General features: G+C 47.8%; 1 protein-coding gene across 1 annotated transcript in view; it reads left to right on the top strand.

The window, feature by feature from the left end:
• Prmt8 (protein arginine methyltransferase 8) overlaps positions 1-23,986 on the top strand; it is an 86,688-nt gene that overhangs the window by 13,157 nt on the left and 49,545 nt on the right. The window contains exon 2 of the mRNA XM_015500632.2: positions 21,814-21,999. Within this exon, the coding sequence (XP_015356118.1) occupies positions 21,814-21,999 (186 nt within the window). The remainder of the gene's footprint in view (positions 1-21,813; positions 22,000-23,986) is intronic.

Raw genomic sequence — 23,986 nt, 5'->3', positions numbered from 1 at the left:
TTTTTGGTACCAGGAATTGAACCCAAGGATGCTTAACCAATGAACTACTTCTTCAGCCCTATTTTATATTTCTGAGGCTGGCTTTGAACTCGTGATCATCCTGCTTGAGCCTCCTGAGCCGCTGGGATTATAAGCATGTGCCACTGCGCGCTGTCTCCACCCCCCCACCACACTCCTATTTTAAAATTTTAAGACAGGGTCTCACTAAGTTGCTTCGGGCCTCACTAAGTTGCTGAGGCTGGGTTTGAATTTGTGATTCTCCTGCTTCAGCCTCCCAAGCTGTTGGGATTACAGGCGTGCGCCACCACACCCAGCTTAGTTGCTTCAACTTTTCTAGGTCCTTCCCTCCAGTTCCTCTTGCCCTCAGCTGATACCAGGTAGCATAGCAAAAGTAGCCATGATCTTGACTCAACTAGGCCCTGACTCAAACCTATCTGAGAAGTGCATGGGATGATTCACATTGATCCCACTGGTTGGCCCTGCTCCTTAAATAAATGGCCACAACAGTCATCAGGGCATTTTGAAGAAGTAGAGAGTGCTGTGCCAATCTTGAACTTGTTATTACCTTGCCATCTCCAGTGCAGCCTTGTGCCTGTCTCCCTTTATTGAGTTGTCAGTGGAGCTGGGGACGAGCTCATTGCCACCCTCCACGTGGCTTCCCCTTCCAGACATGCCCACGTGTGCTAAATTCGTGATGTTGAAAATGGAGTGATGTTTTCCCCCTGGGTGGCAAATGGCATAGAAAGTAGAGGTAGGGGGAAAGCGAGAAGGTGCTGTCAATCTGTGGTTTGACTTTGCAGGGAGCAGAACTCCTCTGGGGCCCTGACTCAGACCTAAGGACACAGGGTAGGCAGCCTGAGGCAGTTATTTGTCTGGGAAAGAATGAACTTTTCTCCTGAAACCTCCTCCTTCCTTTCTGCCCTCCACCTGCTGGCTCAGCCTTCTCTCCTCTCTCTCTCTCTCTCTCTCTCTCTCTCTCTCTCTCTCTCTCACATTCTCAAGCATTAGCTTCTATGATACTAAGAGCACCCGCTCTATTTTTTTTTTTTCAGGCAGGAGAGATGAAGAAGGGCTCGCGCTCCAGGTGGCAGCCCCAGCTTCTCCACTCTGCACTCCGTGGGCCTGGATGTTGGAAAGCATCCAATCCCAGGCAGCCGTTCCTTTCATACCCACTCGATCGGGCAATTGCCGCATAACCTTACCCAGATGTCAAGGACTTAGTCTGTTCTAACTGTGAAAAGGGTGGGTGAAGGAGGGAGTGAGAGGGAATATTTGAGTTCCAAATTTGTTAAAACAATTCTTCATTGCCATCCTCGTATGTAGGACTGGACAATTGTTTCCAAAATGCTGAAGCCTGGCTCATCTCCCAGGCCTGAGCTAGGATGTCGTTCCTATTCCTTTGGGCACATGGCTGGTACCAGCAGCTGAGTTCCACGCTGGGGCCTTGGGACGGTGAGGGTATGGCCATCCCTGCAGATACCCTCCTCAGAGAGGGCTCTTTCCACCTGCACTGGAGAACTCCTTTGTGATTTGCTGCAATGGGTTCTCCTTGGTCTCATCTCAACCTGACCCATCCAGGGCATTAGGCGCTGTTGATTGATGCATTTTACCTGATACCTTCTGTTCTTTGGGCTTCTAAGCCCTGCTTTCACCTGCCTCTCTCTTATGGTTTGATCTTAAATGTTCCTCAAAGCTTCATGTGGGGGTGGACCCTAGTAGGAGAAAATTAGATCATTGGGGGTGTGCTCTCCGTGGGGATATTGGGTTCTAACCCCTTTTTCTTTCTCTACCTCTTTTTGCTTCCCAGTCACCAGGAGGTAAACGGACCTCCTACACCACATGCTTGCTGCCATGATGCTTTGCCTTGCCACAGGCATAGAGGCAACAGGGCCACTGAAAACGCCGAAACTGTGAACCAAAATGAACTTTTTCCCACTATAAGTTCTTTATCTCAGATATTTTGTCATAGCAATAGCAAACTGACTAATACACTTTACAGTGTCCATTACTGTTCTTTCTTGGTTGCTTATGTGAGTTCTTCTTTCTTACTTGATAGTGGTGCCTCTAGCTTACTGTCCCTGGATGATCTCATCCTCTCTCACAACTTGGGACATTTAGACCTGCACTTATGGATGGATTTGTCTTCTTCTGTGTTCTTCAGGCACTTACAATTCAAGATGCTTCCCAATTTCCTCATCTGCTTTTCTTATTGGATGCCTATCTCCATGAAGGACACTGTCATTCCTCCCTTTATCCCACCAGGAATCAGGAATTAGACTAGAGGCCTCCCTAGTCTAATTGACACTTCCACTCACCCAATCCCAGATGATTCATAGTAAAATTCTGCTGATTCTACCTATTTTTTTTTTTTCCTGTGCTGGGGATCAAACCTAGGGCCTTGTACATGCTAGGTAAGCATAATTCTACTTTCTTAACATGGTTTATTTCTATCTTCTTCTCTTTACCCACATGGTCTTAGATCAGTTTTTCCACCCGGGGAGGAAAAAGAACAAAGGTTATGACCGTGAGTGAAGCTGAAGAAGTGCTGAACCCACGGGGACCTAGCGTGGGAGCTTCTTAAGGGAAACATTTTCAATCCCTCCAGCATCACCCGATCCTAGAAAGTTCTAATGTGTTCCTCTTCCCCTCATAACAAGATGGGCTTTGTCTTGGGGATTCTGGAAGCCTCTTTGCAGAGATCTGACACCTGGGCCAAATGTAGCATGTAAGTGTTGAACAGAAAACTCTGCTTTAAGTTTCCCTCCTATTTTGCCCTGAGTAGTGAACTGACGGGTGACCATCTGCAAGTCCTTCAGGACTTTTGGAGCCTGCTTAATAACATTTTGTGTGATGATGGTGGGGGTGTGGGGGACACCACACGATTCTCTAGGGTCTTTTGGGGTCTCTGTTAATTCTGTTCTTGCAACTGCAGCTTTTAGTGAATACAGCTGCACCTGGACAGTGCAGCCATTTCTCTGCAGGGTGAGCACCATGTTGTATCTTCTCTACTCCATTGTAGCTGGATCTTTTTAGAAAATCAGTTAAGTGCCTCTTCCACATCACTTTCCCCAGAATTAACAGATGGAGGCCCAAAAGACTTCAATAAAATGTGTGTTTTTGTCCCCTGTGGTCAGGTAGGATATCACTAAACAGGCTCCAAAAGCCTAAAGGACTCACGGAGGGTCACCTAGCCAGCTTCCTATTCCAGCCAAAATAAAGGGGAAACTTAAGTTGGAGTTCTTTTCAACAGGTACATTCAATATTTGGTCCAGGTGCAAAGAGACTCCCAGAATCCTACCATTAGTGGAATTTTTCTGCCATCAGTCCTTTTTAAGTCTCTAGAGAGGAGAGTGAGAATGTTCTAGTGATTTCCACCTAGGGGGCTAAGGTGACTTAGTACATCTTGGAAGCCTTTTCCAGTCCCCAAATCCTGCAGTATAAGGAGAATTCAGGTAGAGGAAGTAGAGGAAGGGGCAGGATGGTGTGACTGTCCTTTGATGAAGATATTCTATTTTTTTTTTTTTTGCGGGGGGTGGGGTCACTGAGGATGGAATCCAGGATGCTTCACCATTGAACTACATCCCAAGTCCTTTTTATTATTATTTAAAAAATTTAAAACAGGGTCTGATTAAGTTGCTTAGGGATTTGCCAAGTTACTGAGGCTGACCCTGATTTTGTGATCCTCCTGCCTCAGCTCCCAAGCATGCACCACAGCACCTGGCTTGATGAGGATATTCTGAGGAGACATTACTTTGTTTGGGTCAGAGAACTGGCTTCAAGGCCATGTGTCAGCTTGCCAAGTTCATTTTGCAGTGTCTGCTAAATTCATCCTGTCTTTCCTGTCCCTTGGAAGGTGGTCTCTCGTCCCCTACAAAATGCTAAGGAGTTCCATGTCCTCTGAGGGTGATGTCTGGTTGGCTCAGTGTCAGAGCTGGCTGGGTTTGGTGTCAAGGTCATCTGGCTCACCTTCCTGGTGACACTGGGGACCAGGCTGGTGCTGGAGTATGGTTGGCCTTTCAGGCTGCATCAAGTGGTTAGCAGAGGGGTTGCTCACCCTGGCTCATGGAGCCTTTCAGAAACCACTCTCTTGCTGGAAATCACCTGTGTCAGTTGAGATAGGGAATCATCCTACCTCAAGACGATGGCATAGACCAAATGACCTATGTGGACTCTTTCCTAAGTGTCCTGGCATCTTCTGTCCGCCCCTCCAATTTACTCCCCGTCCTTCTCCATCCTGTTCTGTGGAACTTTCCATGCACAGTTCTTATCAGATTCACTTCCTAGCTCCTCCCAGTCTGTGGCTGACTGAGTTCCCCTGTGGGGACATTAGCAGGAGGGCAGAGAAGGGAGGAGTGTGTGGTCAGGGCATTTGTCCCCTGTTCGTCCCCTGTGGGGTTACTGTCTATGGCTCTTTCCCTGAAGTGGAGCTTCCCCGTAATCCTCTCCGCGGAGCCCTTGCTAGCTCTGGGTCCCAGCCACTTCTCGTAGACCTAGGGGGTCATCGTGGAGCGTCTTTGTTCCCAATGCCAGGTTACTGCAACCACCACTTCCACTAAGCTCCTTGCACAAACAGAAATTATTCATGTCACTCACTGGGCGCTAGCTGTACTTCAAGCCCCTTTCAAAGCTCTTGACATGGATTATCTCATTTAATTCTTCAGCAGTCCTCTGAGAAGATACTCAGAGTATCCTGGATTTATGAATAAAGAGGGAACAGACACAGATAGGGTCAGTGAACTTCCCAAGGTCACAAGGTCACATAGTTGTTTTCAAACAGAAGCAGGCCTATCTCAGAACCCAAATGCCCCCTGGTCACCAGTGTGGTCTCTGCACCTGTCACATTAGCATCTGGGGGCTTATTAGAAATGCAAATTCTCCCCCATCCCATACCTGTTGAACAAGAAACTCTCTGTCCTCCAGGTGATTCTGATCACAGGACACTGGGCCTGCACGTGGACCAGGTGAAGATCAGCACCTTCTTACCTTCCTGGGAACTTGCTGGTCTGGCCCCACTGATCGGGGCTGACTCCGCTGTCTAGCCTGCTCTGGGAAACAGGCACCTTAGGCATCCATCGTTGCCCCAGGCCTTGAAGTTTCTGTTTTCTGTTTTGTGGTGATCGTGGCCTCACAGTTGGTTTCTCAAGGCTGTGGCCTTTTTGCCCTTGCCCTGTCTCTCACCGATCTGCTTCTTTCTCTGCCTCTACTCTGTAGTTATGAACACAGGGTAATAAATAGTGGAATAGAATAAGCCAAACCTGCCCAAGGATAGGTTCCATTTATACTCAGAGAGGCCAACATTTAAAAATAAAGAAGTGTCTGGCGAGAAGACAACAGCACAGGGCCTAGGCCACCTCTTGGAGGAGGGGCCCAGTCTGCACCTGCCATTCATGTTGCTCCCTCAGGGTGGGTGACATCACCTACACCTGCTCCTGGCACCGACTTACATCACCTGCTTGATCCCCCTGGATGCTTGTTTGATTCTTGGGCTCAATAGTGTCTCATGCTGTCCCTTCTCTTTTTGTAGACAGGGATCCCAGGCCAGAGAGGATGGTGCCTGACTCCAGGCCATGCCGTGAATTGTGGCAAAACTGGGACTGGAGATAAGAAAGAGGTCCTAATCCAGAAGTGGGATTTTTCTCATCGTGGGGTCCTTTGGCTGAGGCCGAGGATCCTTGTGCACTTCTGAGCCTTCACAACTGCCCGAGAAGAAGTTTTCGATCATTTTATGAGCCTGGCCAAAGGAAGGCGCCCTTGGGGTTGTTGGAGATGGTCTCTCGGGTGGGATGATTCATGCACAGGGTCATATTTTTGTATGCAGTTGGTGAGTGAACTCCTTGACGTAAGAGAGAGTTCACAGCACTGTCCCATGTTCTAGGAGATGTTCTAGGCCATCCATGCCTCAGGATCTTGACCTTGGTGACTGTCGAATCAGGTTGCTAAATGCTTACCTCTTTTGGATGAAACCAGAAAAGCCAATCTGGTTCGCAAGTGAAAGTCAGGCCCAAAGAGAGCAAAGAGTAACATTTGGGCCCTGCTCATCTGGCAAGTTGCCCGGAGAATGGAAGGGAAGTCAAATCCTGAAGACACATTTTCAGCAGTCCTGCTTAGGGCCAACTCTGGAGGCAAGAAGCCATGAGTTGGGTCATTTACTGACACCAGGGACTGGAGGGGGAAGCCACTTAAACTCTCTGAAGTGTCGTCCCTTCTATAGATCTAATTGTCCATCCATCCCTCTGTCCATTCAACCAGTTGTTCCTTTGACAAATATTCCCTTAGCATGTCCTATGTGCCAGCTCCATGCCAGTACGAAGATAAATCCTAGAGATGAATCAATGGTAGGAAATGGTCCTTGTTTTTGAGGAACACATGCTTTGGCAGGGGTTCAGACAGGGACACCAAGAGTTGCAGGGGTACTGTGAAGACTACAAGGGGGGCGCTGGGGGAGGGAGCTGCTGTGGGTGAGACAAGACTTGGAATTTAACACAAGACTGCACCATTTGCTAAGAACTGCAATGCGGGAACAAGAGAAGCAAGGGCATAGCCCCTGAAGGCTGCAAGCTTCGATTCCCTCCGTCCCCTAACATTTTGTGGCACCTCCAAACCACAGGCTTTCTTTTATACAGAGACAGAACTGGAGTTTCAGGCTTCCTCTGAGAATTGTACGTAGTCAGCTGGGAGAGGGAATTTCATGACTCTTCAGCGGGGAAGGGACTATGACACACACCGAAGGGGGGGATTGTATAACTTAATAAGGGATCAGGACCTCGGATCAACAAAAGGCTGATCTTACAAAGGAGCCTGGTACGACACCACAGACTCTTGCTGCCTTCCTCTCAAAGGCAGCCCGTGTGTCCTGTGATTGATTTCTTCATGAACGAAAGGTGATCAAAGTAGAGTTGCCACAGGGAAGGTCAGCTGGGCCTCCTGGAAGACTTGGTGAAGCTGTCCAGGAGAGGGCTTTGGCAGGTGGGTGGGAAGTAAGGCTTGAGGCAGGGAAGCAGCAGGAACAAAGGCCAGGAGACTTTTAAGGGATTGAGGGGGCGCAGCAAAGGGCGGTAGGATGGAGCAGCACTGGAGGAGGGGAGAAGCCTGAAAAGGAGCTTGAGGAGTTGGTGGGGCTCAGATCACGGTGGGGAGAGGCTTGAAAACTTTGCTGATGAACATGAACTTTTCAGTGGGGGCTCTGGTAGCTCCAGCTAGCCTCTTGGGTCAAATGGCTGCCAAGGGCTGATCTTGTGTTCCTGGGCTCTGGAGCACCCAGCCTTCTTCCATGCTGTGGGTCCACAGTCTAACTGGGGCACGGATGATGCACCTTCTTTCCTTAGGTGCCCTGTGGGCTCTCTTGTGGAGCTCCTGGCCCAGGCTGAGAGTGTGTCTCCAAGGATGACTCTCCGTTCCAGTTTCACTGTGCTTCTTATCCTTGCATCAGCCCCCCAAGCCCCTTAGTTCAGGGATCCATCCGTCCATTCATCTGCTCATCCATTCATGTGTCCAACACACATTTACTGAACACCCACTCAATCCAGGCTCAGCTCTGTCAACTGGTATTATGGTGGCGGAGAGCCTGATCCTGCCAGCACTGGTAAGAGCTTTCATTTGATGGGAGAGACAGACAATAAACAAATATATAAAACAGTGTCAGGAACTGAAATGCCGGAAAAAAATAAGGCAGGTAAGGAAGCAGAATGTGACGGAGGCGGGGATGTTTGCAGAGAGGGCAGTGGGGAGAGGTGACAATGGAATAGAAACCAAGTGAGGAGATAAGTGAAGCCTTCCAACACGTGGGGAGACCACTGGGGCGAAGGCCTTCAGTGGAGGTGAGCCTGGGTGTGTTCAGGGAGCAGAGCGAAGGCCAGGGGGACAGGGGCCAAAGTGCGGGAGCAGGTGCAGAGGTGGCAGGAGGTTGGATGTAAGTGTAGAACCCCAGAGTTTCGAGGAGATGGCCCTTGGCTCTGGACTTTCCTGCTCCTCCTTTTAGCACAGGGCTTCCCTTTGCTTACCTATACTTCCGTTCCCAGGTTCAGCACCCACAGATGGTCCTGGGGAAATGGTCTTTTGGGTTTGTCTTAATTCTCTGTCTTTTCCAGCAATGATTAAAATGTACTTTCCTTTTAGGAGTGAAAGGACCTGAAGAGTGGGCTCACAGTGAGGTGTTTATTTAACAGAGGGGTGCTTCAAATTCTTAATTGGGGAGTTTGGGAAGTGATGGGATGGGAACCAACAGTTCTTCATTTTGAAGGCTTGAAGTCCAAGGATTGCCTATTTTAGCTTTAGACCATCAAAATCATCAGATTTGGCTATTTTTCTTTGTGATTTGATCACGTATTTCTCTCCATTTTAAGAAATTTTGGCAAAAAGGCATACGACCTAAAATTTACCATCTTAACCATTTTCAGGTGTACATTTTAGTGGCATTAGGTATATTCAGAGTGTGTGCAACCATCACTACCATCCACCTCCAGGACTTTCTTTATCTTGCAAAACCTAAATGCTGTGTACTCCTGGAACACTAATTCTCCTGTCCTCCTCCCCCCGGCCTTTAGCAACCACTGTTCAATTTTCTGTCTTCTTTATGGACAATTCCAAGTGTCCCTCAGGTGGAATCCCACCATATTCGACTTTTGTGAATGGCTTATTGCACTTAGCATAATTTTCCCAGTTTCATCCACGCTGTAGCACCTGCCAGGATTTCCTTGCTCCTAAGGTTGGATAATACTCCACTGTGTGCACCTGTCAGGTTTTACCTACTCCTCAACGGATCCTTGGTTTATTTCCAAGTTTTGTGAAGAAAGCTGATGTGAACAAGAGTGTACGTATATCTCTTTGAGAATCTGCTTTCAATTATTTTGAGTTTAAAACCTAGAAGTGGAATCACAGCATCATATGTTAGTTCAATTTTTCATTTTTTTGAGGAACGACTATGCTGTTTCCTACAGCGGCTGTACCATTTCACATTCACACCAACAACATGCAAGGTTTCCAATTTCCCTACATCCTTGCCAGCACTTGTTGTTTTCTGTTTTTTTAAAAAATATGTAAATATGTATTAGTCATGTTTTGGATGGGAGATTGTATCTTACTATAGGTTTTTTTCCATGCTGCGGATCAAACCCAGGACTGTGCCCATGCCAGGGAAGCCCTCTCCCATTTAGCTACTTTACCAGCCCTCAATGTAGTTTTGATTTGCATCCTCCCAGTGACTGGCTCTATTGATTCTTGCTTCATATGTTTTCTAGCTCTTTCATTATGCAATAGATATTTGGGATTATTAAGTCCTTTTGGTGAGTGATCATTATGAAATGACCTCCTTTTTTTTCCTGACAATATTATTTGCTCTGAAGTTGATATTAACATAGATATTCTATCTTTCCTTTAATTAGAATTAACACCATGTATCTTTTTATCCCTTTACTTTGAAACTTTTTAAATACGTAAAGTAAGTTTCAAATCGGGAGGCATATGGTAGCTTTTTAAATCTAATATGACAGCTTCTGCCTTTTAATTGAGATGTTTTTACCACTACATTTAATGTAATTATTTGTGCAGTTGGGTTTAAACCTACTGTCTTGCTATTTGTTTTTATATCACTGCCCTTATTCTTTTTCTGCCTTTTTTGAGGAAAATCCATATTTTTGTTTTTATAAAGTGACTACACACACACACACACACACACACACACGGCAAGCAAGGTGATATATGTGTGTATATATTATTATTATTATAATCTACCTTCAGTAATATTATAGCACTTGTAGGTTATTGGTTTTCTCCTTATTGTAGGTATTTTAGATATTATTTTCCTGTCTCTTTGCAAGCCTGGTAATTTTTGACTGGATGCTAGACATTGTGGATTTTACTTTGTTGGGTGCTAGATGTTTTTAGCTGTTTTATATGTCTAAGATTTTTTCTGGGAAGCAGTTGAACTACTTGGACCATTTAATCTTTTTCAGGTTTTGCTTTTAAATATTGTTTTAGTCTAGGGATTATTTTGCACTATTGAGGAGAAAATAACCGCCCCCCCCAAAAAAAAAATAAATAAAAACAAAACCACATTTCCTGAGGGACACAGTGCATCAAAGCCCACCAGGGACCCTCTTCAAGTTGAGCGACACCGGGACCCTGATAGTAACTGCTGGTCAGAGACTGGCCAAGATCACATAGTCTGAAGGTGGTGGAGCCCAAACTGATGCCTGACCTTCTGCTGTTAGAGCTAAAGTGCTTTCTGGAACCTCCGTCTCTCTCCCAGGGTCCTGGGCTTGTTCTGACATTGTGTGGGAATCTCTACAGCACCCTGTGGGTGCTCTGAATCAGCCGTTCTATCCTTTCAGGAGTTCCTTTCCTGACCTTAGGTAGATTATTCAGGTGTGGGGTTCAGTTTGATTTGCATCCTCCCAGTGACTATCTCTATCGAGCTAGTCTTAGCTGAAGACTTGAGGGGCAAGCTACAGAACGCTTCAGACTGCGCTGTGAAGAATGGCGTTCTGCTCTCCAGGACTCTGCTTTGCAAACATTAGCTGCCTCAGATTCCATCTCCATCTCTTCTACCAGCAGGGATCACTGGGTTCCGCCTGGATCTGATGCTGTAGCTTGGGCACTCTTTCCAGGCTGGCAGCTGGGGCAATCATAGGATTCACCTTGCTGGCCACTTTCAAGGATCACTATCTTTCACTGTCCAGTATTCACTGTCTTGAGAACTGCTAGTTCTGACACTTTTTTTTTCTTTCTTTTTAACTGATGGCTGGAATCACCTGGGAGCACTTAAAATATCCATAATCCTGGAATCTACATTGGTTTACTTGAAACCACCTCTGGAATAGACCTGAATATTACCCAATAGCTGACATGATTCCCTTTTAGCTGAAATGTCAGTGTTTTCAGTGAGTATTTGCATCAGAATTTCTGATTAAAGGAGTCATTCATTTCTTCTTAGAATCATGGTGGAAATATATTTGGAGTACATAGGTTTGCTGGAGGAATCCATGGAAACCAGGTGAGGATCTAGATGAGTCGGTCAGCAACTTGTGGTTCTCCTTCTGTCTTACCACACGACTTTGGAGTTCATTTTTCCTCCAGCCACAAGCTTAATGGCCTGGCGATGGTGCCTGACAGCGGTGAGGGGTGACCTCCTGGCTCCTGGCCAGCCATGCTGTGTTGGCTGACCTGGGCAGCCAGCTTCTTTGAGTCATGGCACCATCATTACCTGCAGGGAAGTCTTACACTACTTGAGTGTGAAGAGATTGCTTGAAAAAAAAAATGCCTAACAAATACATTAAGTCTGTACTCGAAGCCTCTTGTCATCTACACGGCGGAGTCTTCATAAATGGAATCTATATTTGCAAAGTATTTCCTTCTTCTTGAAATCCTAGGAGATGAGACACTTCTCCGTAAAGACAATTGGAGTACTGTCGAACACTTCAAAGGGTTTGGAGGATTACTGGCATTCTGATGATTATTCTTCTCAGTTTTTTCTATCTTCCTGCCACCTCATTACCCTCTCACTGAAAGTTCTCTGGTTGCGTGGTGGCCAGGAGCCGCCTTTTCTCTTTCTTTTTATCTTTTCTTTTCCTTTTTTGGCACTGGGGATTGAACCCAGGGACATTTAATAACTAAGACACATCCCCAGCCTTTTCTATTTTATTTTATTTATTATTTTTTTCGAGACAGAATATCACCGAGTTGCTTAGTGCCTCACTAAGTCGCTAAAGCTGGCTTCCAACTCTCGCTCTTCCTGCCTCAGCCTCCCGAGCTGCTGGGATTGCAGGTGTGCACCACCATGCCCAACTCTACTTTCACAATATATCTCTGAAGAGCAATGGTGAGCCTGTGATCAACACATCTTTATTGAGTTCTCAGACCTATGCCAAGTATTGAGGGGAAGCAGAGACACAGAAGACCTGGTTACAAGTCTGAAAGAATTTACTTCTTTTTGTGCAGGTAACAACTAGAGTTGTGAGATAATTTGTGTGAGAATTTTTCTGTAAAACAAAACAGATAATAATCAGTAGTGTTAGACCAGCAGGTGCCACCGGATTCGGAATAGGAGCAGGACAGACCCACGTGTCAGTGGTTTGAGAAAATATTTCCTTTCCAAGTTTGGCCCTGTCCTGCAGAAATCAATCCCATCACACTCAGGCAGCTTCAGAGGGAGGTGGGGCAGAGCTAAAGCCTAGAGTGGACACTATGGAGGGTGAGGAGCGGGGTCAAGCAACTCTAAGGGCAGCCAAAGCCACTGTGCCCTGTTCCAGCAAAGGGCCCAGAGAGTCTCCAAAATTAGCACCATGACATGGATCACATGGTGAGAATTGGACTTCTCATGTCCCTGTATCACATTTTAGCATTTCCTCTGAATGTTTGCTCAGAATCTTTCAGTCCTCACAACAGCCAATGCAAGAGATGGAACATATAGTTTTTTGCCATCTGACAGAAGAGGAAGCTGAGGGTCAGAGAGTTTCCGTGGCTTTTGCATAGGGATATGAACGGAGACAAGAGAACCAGGAGCAGAATGCACAGGTGTTCTGTCTACATATTGAGGAAGAGGGTACAGGACAGACATCTCTGCTGATGTCCTCAGGCTGGGGAAATGAGAGTCCAGCCCAGATCCCCCAGGGATCATGTGACTTGAATCTGTAACTAAAAGAGTAGCCTAATGCCAGTGAGGTGAGGGGTGAGAAGAAACTGTCTCTCTGCATGTCTGCCTGTAAAGGCAACCAGAGAGGGAAGCCAAGTGCTCAGCAACCTTCTTCCAGTCCAAGGAGAGAGAGGATCCTGCTACCTTGGGGCAGGAAGAGGGACAAAGGGGAGGGGGACACACAGGGAAGCCTGCTCTTAAAGCCCGTTAAAGAGGAAGAGCCAGGAGCCAAACATCCAATTAACCTGACATCTCTTTGCAACCCAAATATCTGAGGATATAGAAAGAAAATTTAATACATGGAGGCTTGGGAGAAAAGTGACTAATAGTGGAAAACAGCCCCAGTTTATTTAAAAAATAGGTCAGGTCCAACAAATCCAAGAGACGCCTTCCCAGCAGTTACTGATCCAGGAGACAGAGGAGTGTTGTGTGGGAGCTGAGCCATTTTGATATGAGGTAGGCATTGCTGTTGTACCACAAAGAGACAGCCAGGGGCTGACAGGAAGTACCGGGGCACAGCACACGGAAGCCCGCTGGGGCTGCCTTCAAACTGAACTCTGGTAGTGACTGTGAGTTAGGAACTGGCCAAGGTCACGAAGCCTGAGAATGGCAGAACCCAAACTGATCCCTGATCTTCTTCCATTAGAGCTAAAGTGCTTTCTGGAATCTTTGGCTGTCTCTCTTCCAGGGGACCTTGGCTGGCCCTGATGCAGTGTGGGAATCTTAGCAGTACCCAGACAGTGCCAGGTGGGCATCCGAGGGCTGCATCTGAGCTCAGGGGGTTGCAAGGGAAAGGAAAAGGCTGGGGCCTTCCTCAGCACTGTCAGGACCAGAGTTCATAGACATCACCCAGGGACCTTGGTGAACCTGCACATTGTAGGGTTCACCCCACTCGTTCTGATCCCATTCATCTGGAGTGGGCCTGAAAGCCACCCCACAATGTTTGATAGAGATTGGATTACAGAAACTGTTCTCAGTCAGAGCCCAGATTGTTTCCCTCGGAACATTAGTTTCTAGCATGTTGATAGATTTCTTAGTAAAAAAGAGTGCCACAGCCATAAATTTGGTGGCACCAGACACCCTCATTCCTGCTTGGAGATTTCCAATTTATTTTAGCAAATGAAAGGCTTAGAAGTATCACAAAGAAGAAATCTCTTCAGCTTATCTGCACCAATGTACCTGTCCATGGAACACTTTCTTGGAGGGACTATTCTGTGGAGTAGTACAGTGTGGGCAGCGCCAGTTTAGACCAGTGATTCTCAAACTGAGTAGTGTATGGAAGTCCCCTGGGGGGCTTGCTGAGCACAGATTGCTGGGCCCCACTCCAGAGTTTCTGACTTGGAGGTTTCTGATAAAGCCTAGACATTTGCAATTTTTCTTTCTTTCTTTCTTTCTTTCTTTCTTTCTTTCTTTCTTTCTTTCTTTCTTTCTTTCTTTCTTTCTTTCTTTCTTTCTTTCAGTTGTAGATGGACACAATATCTTTATTTTATTTATTTATTTTTATGTGCTGAGGATGGAACCCAGTGCCTCATGCATGAGGAGGAAGCGCTCTACCACTGAGCTACAACTCCAGCCCTGACATTTGCATTTCTTACAAACCCCCAAGTATGTTGATGCTGATGGTCCCTGGATCACACTTTGAGAACCACAGCCCCAGGCCCCTTCATGAATCCTGGCTCAGCACTTCCCAAGCAGTGTACTCAGGAGAGCGGGAAGGTGGGGACTGAGAGTGGTGGGTGAGAGCACCTGAGAGAAGGGGATTCCAGGAAGTGCAGCCTTGAGGGGTCTTGACTCCAAGGTCACAAAACAGTACATGACGATGGGCTCTGTCAAGATACCAGAATTACAGACAGAGACACTGTTAACAGGAAAGACAAATGGATGACAGTAGCTGACACTCAGTGGCAGGCAGCAGTAGCTGCCTTAGCCCCTGTATTTATGGTAGGGACATCTGGAGAGGGTCTGTGCCTAAGAAGCCCACTCTAGAGGCATTAGGAGTCCTGAGGATGACTCTTGGTAAATGAGCTGGAGCAAGCTGGAGAGCCCTGCTGGCCAAGTGCAAGAGGACAGCAGAGATATGCAGGACCAGCTGCACGGGACTTACCCTAGACTCTTGGGGTTCTGCACCCCGGGTAAGAGGCAGTGGACTAGAGCTACTTGATAAAACATGCTGCTTCCACCAGTGGAGGCGGGGCATGGGGGACTTCAAGATGACTTTGTGGGGCCCCTTTCTGTACCCAGATGACAAGAAACACGGGTGAAGGAGAGCAGATAGGAAGGTGGAACTCGGGTCCTCTTTGGCCAAAGGCAGAGGTGAAAACTACTTATTTGCCATGTGATCTTGGGTAGTAGGAGAGGTCCAACGGCCCTATAGAACCCTGCCTGGCGTCACACACCATTACAATGTTCTTTGTGTAAAATTCTGGTCTCTACAGACAGAGAGATGGTGCTCGTCGAGCTAACTCTTTATGTGAGTACCAACGACAAGGGCCAAGTTCAGATCACAGCCTCGTGCATACACGTCGGGGAGTGACAGGGTGCAGTGAGTGTCCAGGGCAATGCTGGTGGAAGGGCTGGCTGCAAGGACAGGGTGGGAGGAGAGAGCGAAGGCAATTGGGGGGCGGGCAGGTGAGGCCCACCCCTCCTCTGCTCCTCTGCAGTGTCCCAGCTCCTGCCATCCTGTCCTCTCTCTTCCCACCTCGGCGTCTCCAGGCAGGCAGGCCACTGCTGCGGATGAATGGCTTGGGTTAGAAAAAGCTCTCTTGACATTTGGAGAACAGAGCAGGATTTGGCTCCTCTAGTGGAGCCTCTTGTTCTCAGGAAAAAAATGTTTTACAGCTTGGGCTGGTGCCAGTAGGAGCCATTTATAGCCCAAAGGGCTTGGGTTAGCTTCAGCTGCCTGGCGCAGAAAGTACTGGCCTCTCTCTGCATCTCACCTTCCCCCTTTAAAAGAAGCCCCTCCTCTCCACTCTCCTCTTTCTTCTCACCGGGCCCCCACCACTTTCCTACTTTCTTGAAATTTCCATTTCTAGATCTACCTCTGGCTTTTCTTACGCAGGTCTCGGTTTCCCCATCTGCAACCTGGAGCCGACTGTCCGCTCCCTTTTAAACTCAGCCACCTTGGAGAAGTGCCTGTAGGAGCTTAGTTTCATGGAAGCACTTTGCTCTGGGCAGTCGCTGCTTTCCTGGGCCAGCTTTGCCACTCGTTTCCCAGCACAAGGCCTGGCCTCCCGCAGTAACTCAGTTGAGCTCAGTTGGGCTGAACCGAGCTTGCCATAGCACCAGTGTTAAGGGCGCGGGCTTCAGTGTCAAACAGACATTGGTTTACATTCTGGCTCTGTTCCTTGCTAGCTCTGGGCTCTGGAAAATGACTCAAATATCATGGAACTTTAGTTTTCTTGTCTGTAAATTTCAGCACCTCATCGAATTATTATGAAGATTTCGTGAAATGACACTTGGAAAGTGCTTGGCACAGTGGGCCCCGGTCAGCAATAGGCATCTTCAACATCGTCCTTCATCATCTGCTGTCCTTTTCAAGTGGAGGTGGGTTAGGTCAAAAATGCTCTCCTGGGTCCCCGCCCATGTGTGGGAAATCTCGCCCATCCTTCAAGTGCCACCTCCTCAGGAAATGATCTTTGTGGTCTCCAACTTTTGTGCTCCGATGTCCTTTATCTCCGTGTTTTGTGGTGCCCAGGCCTGTTCACCAAAATGGAATGTGTAGACTAGGAGAACACCTAGCTGAAGAGGCCCCTGGAAAATCCACCCCGAAGGCAGGACAAGTGTTGGGACAGTCCTGGTCAGCAAGACACAAAGCCGTCCAGTGGGATGTAATTCTCAGCCAATCACGATCACAGACCTTCGGCAAATGGCAGCGCCCGAGGCTGGGCCCTCAGAGGAGGTGGGGAGAGAGCAGGGCAGGGCCCTTTCCTCGCACTGGGTCCTGGGTGGCTTGGGCAAGACCAGGGTAGAGGTGACCGTACAGAAACAACTACCAAAACTGGACAGCAGGCGAAGCAGGCAGGACCAGGACTCCAGGGTGGCAAAATGTCCAGAGACAAGGGGCTTGGGCCCTGGGGGTGTGTTGGGGTGTGTGCCACTGTAGGGAGACAGAGGTGCTGAGCGTGGGAGCGAGTCGGGCTGCACATCCCGGTGTGATTCCCAAACCTTTTGCTGACTTCTCAACATACACGAGATAGTCTGAAGTTTGAAGACTTCCTTGGCTGTGAGTCTCTGGTTGTCCAGTGCGGCCCAGGGAGGAACTGGGCCTTCTGATATTGCAGATGAGACCTTGGGCATTGCCCAAACCATTGCCTGTGCTCTTCAAGTCTTCCCAGGGCCCTGGGTAGACAGACAGATAAGCCAAAAGCCAAGTTTTCAGATCCCCTCCAAGGACCTTCATCTGCAGTGGAACCATCTTTTATAGTAGATGTCTGGATTACTACACTGGTTCCTATTTGTCTATATGGTGACCTATAGGGGTCCTGAGCATCTCTTGTTTCTTCCACAGGAACTGCACACTGCCTTTCTGTGGTAGGTGTTCAGTAGACATTTGTAGCTGAATGCTTGGGCCACTTCCCCTTCTTACTCTGGAGAAGACTTCTGGGAGAGGACATACCTAATAGCCCATGCACAGAGGGACAGGTCTCCTCTAGGAGACTGAGCTGGGCTGGCAGCCTTTGGGAACAGAGACTGGTCTGGGACAGTCACCTCTTTGTCTCTGTGGCCTGTGGCTATTGAAGTCCATCTCCCCCAATCCATTCATCCCTTTGCCTGAAAAATACAATGTGTGGCACATAATAGATACTTTGTAATTTGGCTGTTGGGGAAGGAGACTATGGAAAAGGGGCTCATGGAATCAGAGTTGAATGATCCCTAAGGGTTGCAGGAGGCCTGGTGACCCTGACCACGCACAATGCTTCGACTAGCTACAAGTTTTTCTCTTTTAACGTATTTAAATGGAGTCAGTATTGGGGCCAGCTTCATGTACACCATTCAAGGTGGCTCTGCACTGCCTTCTGAGCTCACTGTCACCCTGGGTAGATGAGGCTCAGAGGGTCCTGAATGAAGGTCGACTTGGTCCTGGAGCCCTTTCCTGGACAGGGCTTGGATTGCATGCTCTCAGGGGAGGGTCAGTCACGGGGCTGGAGGAATGAGGACACCTCCTTCCCACTTTGTTGTTTGTCTCCCTGTCCCCCCGCCTCTCTCCCTGGGTCTCCAGGTGACTCCAAGGTCCTCATAGGACAGTAACTCTGGCTTCTCTCCTAGGCCCATCCTCACTCCCACTCCCCACCTCCCCTTGGAGCCTCTCCCACATGCACACTTTCAGGACCCCATCCCCAGAAATAGTTTCCAAACCAGAGTCCCAGCCTCAGTTTCTCTCCAAAGATCTAGGATAACTTTTGCCTTTTCTTTTTCAATATTATTATTCTTTGCTATTTACAAAGAGTGGTACCATATTAATGGCATCTGTTTCAGAAAATATTAAGCAAGCACAAGAACAAAGAATTAATTGTTCTTAGCCCAACTCTCTGCAATAGTCACTGCCAGTTCTGGTGCCTTCTCTGAATCTGCCCTCTTCGCACACAGGCAGGAACAGGTTTTAGTGGCTAAAACGCAGTCACACAGTCTTTCCTTATTGTGCTTGTCATCTTCAACCAACAATTTACTGCACTCTATCTTTGTGTTATTAGACACTCTACCCATGACATTTTTAATGGCTGCATAACATTCTACTGTGGAATAACACCCTCGTCGATTTAATTAGTTTTGTTTTGTGGAGCATCAAAGTTAACTACTTTTTGCCATTATGGACAACACCATCATGAAATTTTTGTAACTACATATATATGATTATTACAATACTCTAAGATAAATTTTAAAAATGCAATTATGGGTTAAAGGATCTGTGTTTAAAAAAAATTTTTAGTGACTTCCAAAAAGTCTTGACCTATTTACATTCCCACAGGAAGTGGATGAGGGCAACTGCTTTTTTTTTTTTTAAACAAATCTCACAGTTTTTATGGGGACCACTTGCATTTTGTTGTTGTTGTTGTTTTGAATTTACCTGACTGCTGGTGAGGTGTTTTATTTCCTGCACGTTAATTTGCCATTTATATTTATTCTTGCATGAATACAGCACAAGACTCTTTGTCCACATTAAATTGGCGGTATTCCTCTCTTCTTTACGGGGGTGTTAGGAGCTCTCTCCATATAGAGGGTATTAACCTTTGTCACACGTGAGGGTGTACTTCCCAGTTTGTCATTTGCCTTTCGATTTTGTTCCTGGTGTTTATCGACTGGCACTGTGTTAATATCTGCTTGCTAGACATCTTGTCTTATAGGACTCGATGACATTTCCGACTCCACACATCCAAATTGAAACTCATCGTCTCCCCCACCCCCACCTGCTCTTCCCGCTGACCTGCTTATTCTGTTAATGTCACCATTTCCCTACTCACCCAGGCTTGAAACGTGGAAGTCGTCTCTGATTCCAGCTCCCCTCTCTCCCCCACGTTCCATCAGTTGCCAACTCCTGTAGATTCTCTTTCTGCACTTCCCTGGCGGGCAGCCCCTCTACCACCCAGCAGTTCAGATTCTCATTAGGTCTTGACTGGACTTTGAAAATAGCCTCCTAAATGCATCCCTGGTCTCCCTTACCCGAGTCCCTCTCCTCCTTTCTCCTCCTGTCCCCTCCTGCATGCTGCTCTGGTATCCATCTTCCTGAAGTAGGGCTCAAACAGAGAACTCCCTGGGTGAAGAGGCCTTCTGTATTTCATTACAACCTCTTAACCTGGCCTTATTTTTCTTTCAACTGAATGAATCCCCCACTATCGCAGCCAAGCTGCTCCCAACAAGCTCACTGCCTTCCCACCCCTTCACGATTTGCCTAAGCATCCTCTCCTCCCAGAATTCCCCCACACCCTCACCACCTACCCAAGGTCCCCAGCTTACCCTGTGGCCAGCTGTCCCAGGATTTCCTGACTCTCCGAGTTAAAGTAAATTCTTTCTCTTTTTGCACCCTCTGAACAATTTCCTTGAACTTCTTTTTCAGACTACACCTTATTCTAGCTTCTATGGAGTTGTTGCGTGTTTTAGGGTCTAGAAAAAAAAAAGAGTCTTTAGAGGTTACAGTTCCCATATGTCTGTTTCTTTCACAGGATCCACCTAGTGTCCTGCTACAGCAGAAGTGCAATAGGTATTTGTGGAATTAAAAGCCACACTCCACATAGCTGAATGCCCTAAGATTGAAAGTCATTACTATTTCCTGCTGACTCGCAGCCTTCTGGGAGACAGTTCATGTATTAGCTCATAGTTAGAAGAAGACAAGTTTTCTCTGCAGAAGGCCAAGATGGGATGGCAGCCTTTGGAACCAGTGATTGGCTGATAGTCATCTCTTTGTCCCCAAGACCTATTGAAGTTGAAGGCCCCCGAATTCGTTTGTCTCTTTGCATTATGCAATGTGTGGCGTGTGGTAGATACTTCATAAGGTGGCTGTTGGGGAAGGAGACTCAGGGATCTCATGGAAAAGGGAAGCTAGGAATTAGGTGAATGACAGCTAAGGGTGCTGGGCCCTATGACCATTGCTGTGGACAATCCTGGACGGGTTAGGAGTTTTTCTCTCCTTAATATATTTAAATGGAGTCAATATTGGGGTCAGCTACATGCATTGAGACTTCTTCGGCTTTAGAGGTGACTCTGCAGCCTGCACGGGAGTGTACAATTGACACAGTCTATTTTTAGCCTCCCGGGGACCGTGACCAGCATCCCAAGCCGAGAGTGGGCACACCTGCTGCATTCTAACGAGGCAGCCCCGCTTGCCTCTCGGCCAGCCTGTCGACCTGAAATCCAATGTTGCTAAACTGGGAAGCCTGCTTATTTCCCAGAGGTGGTAGCCTAGATATACCAGGAAATGGGACCATCACCTCCCCCCAGCTCACTCCTCCAGCCCTGGACATGGGACATTCTTGGAGCCAAGTGCACCACATCAAGGAGAAGGGATGGAATCCCTTGGATTTTTTATTTTTTTAATCTGCTGTGTTCTAGGATCCCTCTGTTTCCCTTAAGAATAAGTCTGAGCTGACCCAGTTTATGGAAGAGAAAACTGAGACATAAGTGGGGACATGATTTATGTGATCAGAATAATAGTAATAGTCAAAATAAATAAGCACTCCCTACATTCCAGGAAGTGTACAAAGTCTTTATGTCTACAAACTCATCCAAATGGCCTTGACAGTTCTTACAGGCAGGCTTTATTATGATTTGTATTTTACTGAGGAACAAATGGAGTCATAATGGTAACAAATGACTTTCAGGACCACAGGGCCAACAAATAGCAGTCAGTTTTGTAGCGTTGTAACAAAATACCTGAGGCTGGGTGTTTTGTAAAGAAAAGAGGTTTATTTGGTTTACAATTCTGGAGGCTCAAGAGTGCGGCACTAGCTTCTACTGGGCTCTAGTGGGGGCCTCATGGCGGGTGGCATCACAATGGTGGGAGTGTGAGCAAGAGGGAGAGATCACCTAATGAGACAGGAAGCAGAAAAACAGAGAAGGGCCATTCTTGTTCTTTTATAAGGATCCTCTTGAGAATGAAGCAGGGTCCCACTAGAGAGCTAGGTCTGTTCCCTCCAAGGACATCTCCCAGTGATCCAATCACCTCTCATGAGGCTCCGCCTCTTTCAGATTCCATTTTCTCTCACATTGCCACACTGGAGATTAAGCCTCCAGACACAGGGACCCTCAAGGGACAAACCACACCCAAACCAGAGCAGCTAGCGAATAACAGAGCTGGGGTCAAGACAGCCTCGGCTTGGGTACCACATTCTCAGGCACCACTCTGTGCTCTGTGGCTGTCTTTCCCTTTATTGAGAGTTTCCTACTCACATCTAAAGGAAATTTTGTTCTCCCCATTTCACAGATATGGAAACTAAGGCCTAGACCAGCTCAGGTCACCTAGCTAGCAAGAGCTGGACCTGGGTTCAGTCCAGGTCATCTGACTTATCAGTAGCCTGCCACCTCTCTGTGAGTCACAGCCATCAATCTGACTGCCAGGGAGCTGGAAGAGGTCATCAGCCCTTCAGAATGCCTGCCGAGGAGGACTGGAGAGGGCTCGGGGAGGGGACAGGAAGAGGAGTGAAAGATGCAAGGGCAGGACCTGCTAACACCGGCTCTCCTTCTCTCCTCCTCAGGTGAGCAGTCCCCCCTCCCAGCCCCCACAGCCCGTCGTCCCACCCAAGCCTGTACAATGTGTCCATCATGTGTCCACTCAACCCAGCTGCCCGGGACGGGGCAAGATGTCCAAGCTGCTGAACCCAGAGGAGATGACGTCGCGAGATTATTATTTTGACTCCTACGCCCACTTTGGGATCCACGAGGTAAACGTCCTAAGCCAGGGGTGGGGTAGAGGGCAGGTGGGACAAGCTTGGCCCTTCCTTCTTGTCATTGTTCAGGGGCAGCATGACTCTGAACCAACACGAAGTGAATCCTCACAGTGTCTCCAGGTCCTGACCCTCTCGGTCCCATGGGCCCTTCTCGGGGGTCAGGGTCAGGCCGGCAGCAGGCCAGCTGTGCGAGCCAGTGTGTGCTCCACAGCCCGGCAGAGTGCGAGGGGCGTTCAGGGCTTGTTTGATTGACATTCTGTGCCCGTGTCTCTCCCCAGCCACGATCCCTGGACACCCAGGATGGACTGGATGGTGTTGGTCCTTACAAGGAGCTCAAGTGCTTGCATCCAGAGTCCTGAGGCTGAAAGGGCCTTCTGGAGGTCCTGATGTCCATTCTTTATTTTTTATTTTGGTACTGGGGATTAAACTCAGGGGCCTTCAACCACTGAGCCACATCCCTAGCCCTATTTTGTATTTTTATTTAGAGACAGGGTCTCACTGAGTTGCTTAGTGCCTCGTTTTTGCTGAGGCTGGCTTTGAACTTGCAATCCTCCTACCTCAGCCTCCTGAACTGCTGGGATTACAGGCGTGCATCATTGCTCTGGGCTCTGGTGTCCCTTCTTTAGAGCGATGAACATCTCCAGGGGGAGAGATGTGGGAAGTGTCCTCGGCCGTCTGGCCCAGGTCTGATGCCTGATGATGCTCTGGAATTTCTTAGATCTAAATGCCTATCTTCCACCATAGCAGGGTCAACTTGTTAGCCATGGAACAGAACAGAGCCTCCAAACAAGAGGCTTCTTGGCCACAGGGTGGGCATGATGGTGCCCCTACTCTACACCGCCCGTTATAATCCCTAACACTCTTAAGCTACTGGCAGTAAACAGCTAGCATATATTGAGTGCTTACTAAGCCACAGTCATGGTTCTAAGTACATTAAATGTATCATTTCATTTAATCCCAATAAAAACCTATGAAGGAAATATTTTCATGATCCTCTTATGGTATGAAGAAAACATTGGAAAAGAAACAAAAGTTGGCTTGCTATGCAAATGCATTTTCAGATTAGAGGCTGCTGTAAGCTCTGCCTGTAGCCATTGCAGGAAGGTGTTTAATAAGAAGAGCCAACATTTAAAAACATTCCAGCGCTTACTGCCTGCTGGGTGTTGTTCCAAGCATTTTGTATGATTGGCTCCTTCATTCCTCCAGTTGCCTCTGAGAGGCTGGTATTATTGTTTGCCCCATTCTACAGATGGCCGAGGACCCTAAGAATCAAATCCGCTCTCATTATCTGTTTACAAGGTCACGAGCTAGTGATACAGAGATAGAAATTAAACTTCCGCACTTGGCTCCAGGGACTTCATTCCTGACCACTGTGCCCTACGGCCTCTGTCTCCTTCTGTCTTCATTCCCTTTCTTTGGTAATAGGGATTGAGCCTAGGGGTGCTTAACCACTGAACCACATCCCAACCCTTTTTATACATTTTTTAAAATTTTTGAGACAGGGTCTCACTAAGTTTCACTCAGTTGCTTAGGGCCTTGCTAAGTTGCTGAGGCTGGCTTTGAACCCTCAATCCTCCTGCCTCAGCCTCCCAGGCCACTGGGATGACAGACGTGTACCACCCTGCCAGGCCTCATTCTTTCTCTCTCTCTCTGGAAACCGCTCATTTGTTTCTCCTGGACTCATCTGTTTCTGCTGGTTCCTTGGCAGCCCCACATGGAGGTAGAGGGTGCAGGTGGGGCCCCTTAGTTACTTCTGGACTCAGGGCTCAGCCTCATTTACTCCAGGGAGGCTCAGGCTTCGGCTTGTTAGAGCTGCCCTCTACATAAGACCATGAGGCCTGAGCCTGTGGGCCAGGGAATTGGGCCTGGAGCTCACTTCTGAGGGTCCTTGCCCAGGAGGGGATTGAGTGCTGTCTCAGGACAGGTGGGTGGACTGCACTGCTCACCATCGGTGTGGGGCCTGGGGATGTGCCCAGGGCCT

This window comes from Marmota marmota, unplaced genomic scaffold (assembly GCF_001458135.2).
Source record: "Marmota marmota marmota unplaced genomic scaffold, marMar, whole genome shotgun sequence".
Lineage (NCBI taxonomy): Eukaryota > Metazoa > Chordata > Mammalia > Rodentia > Sciuridae > Marmota > Marmota marmota.
The sequence above is the reverse complement of the archived record's forward strand: the minus strand, read 5'-3'. Positions and strand labels throughout refer to the sequence as shown.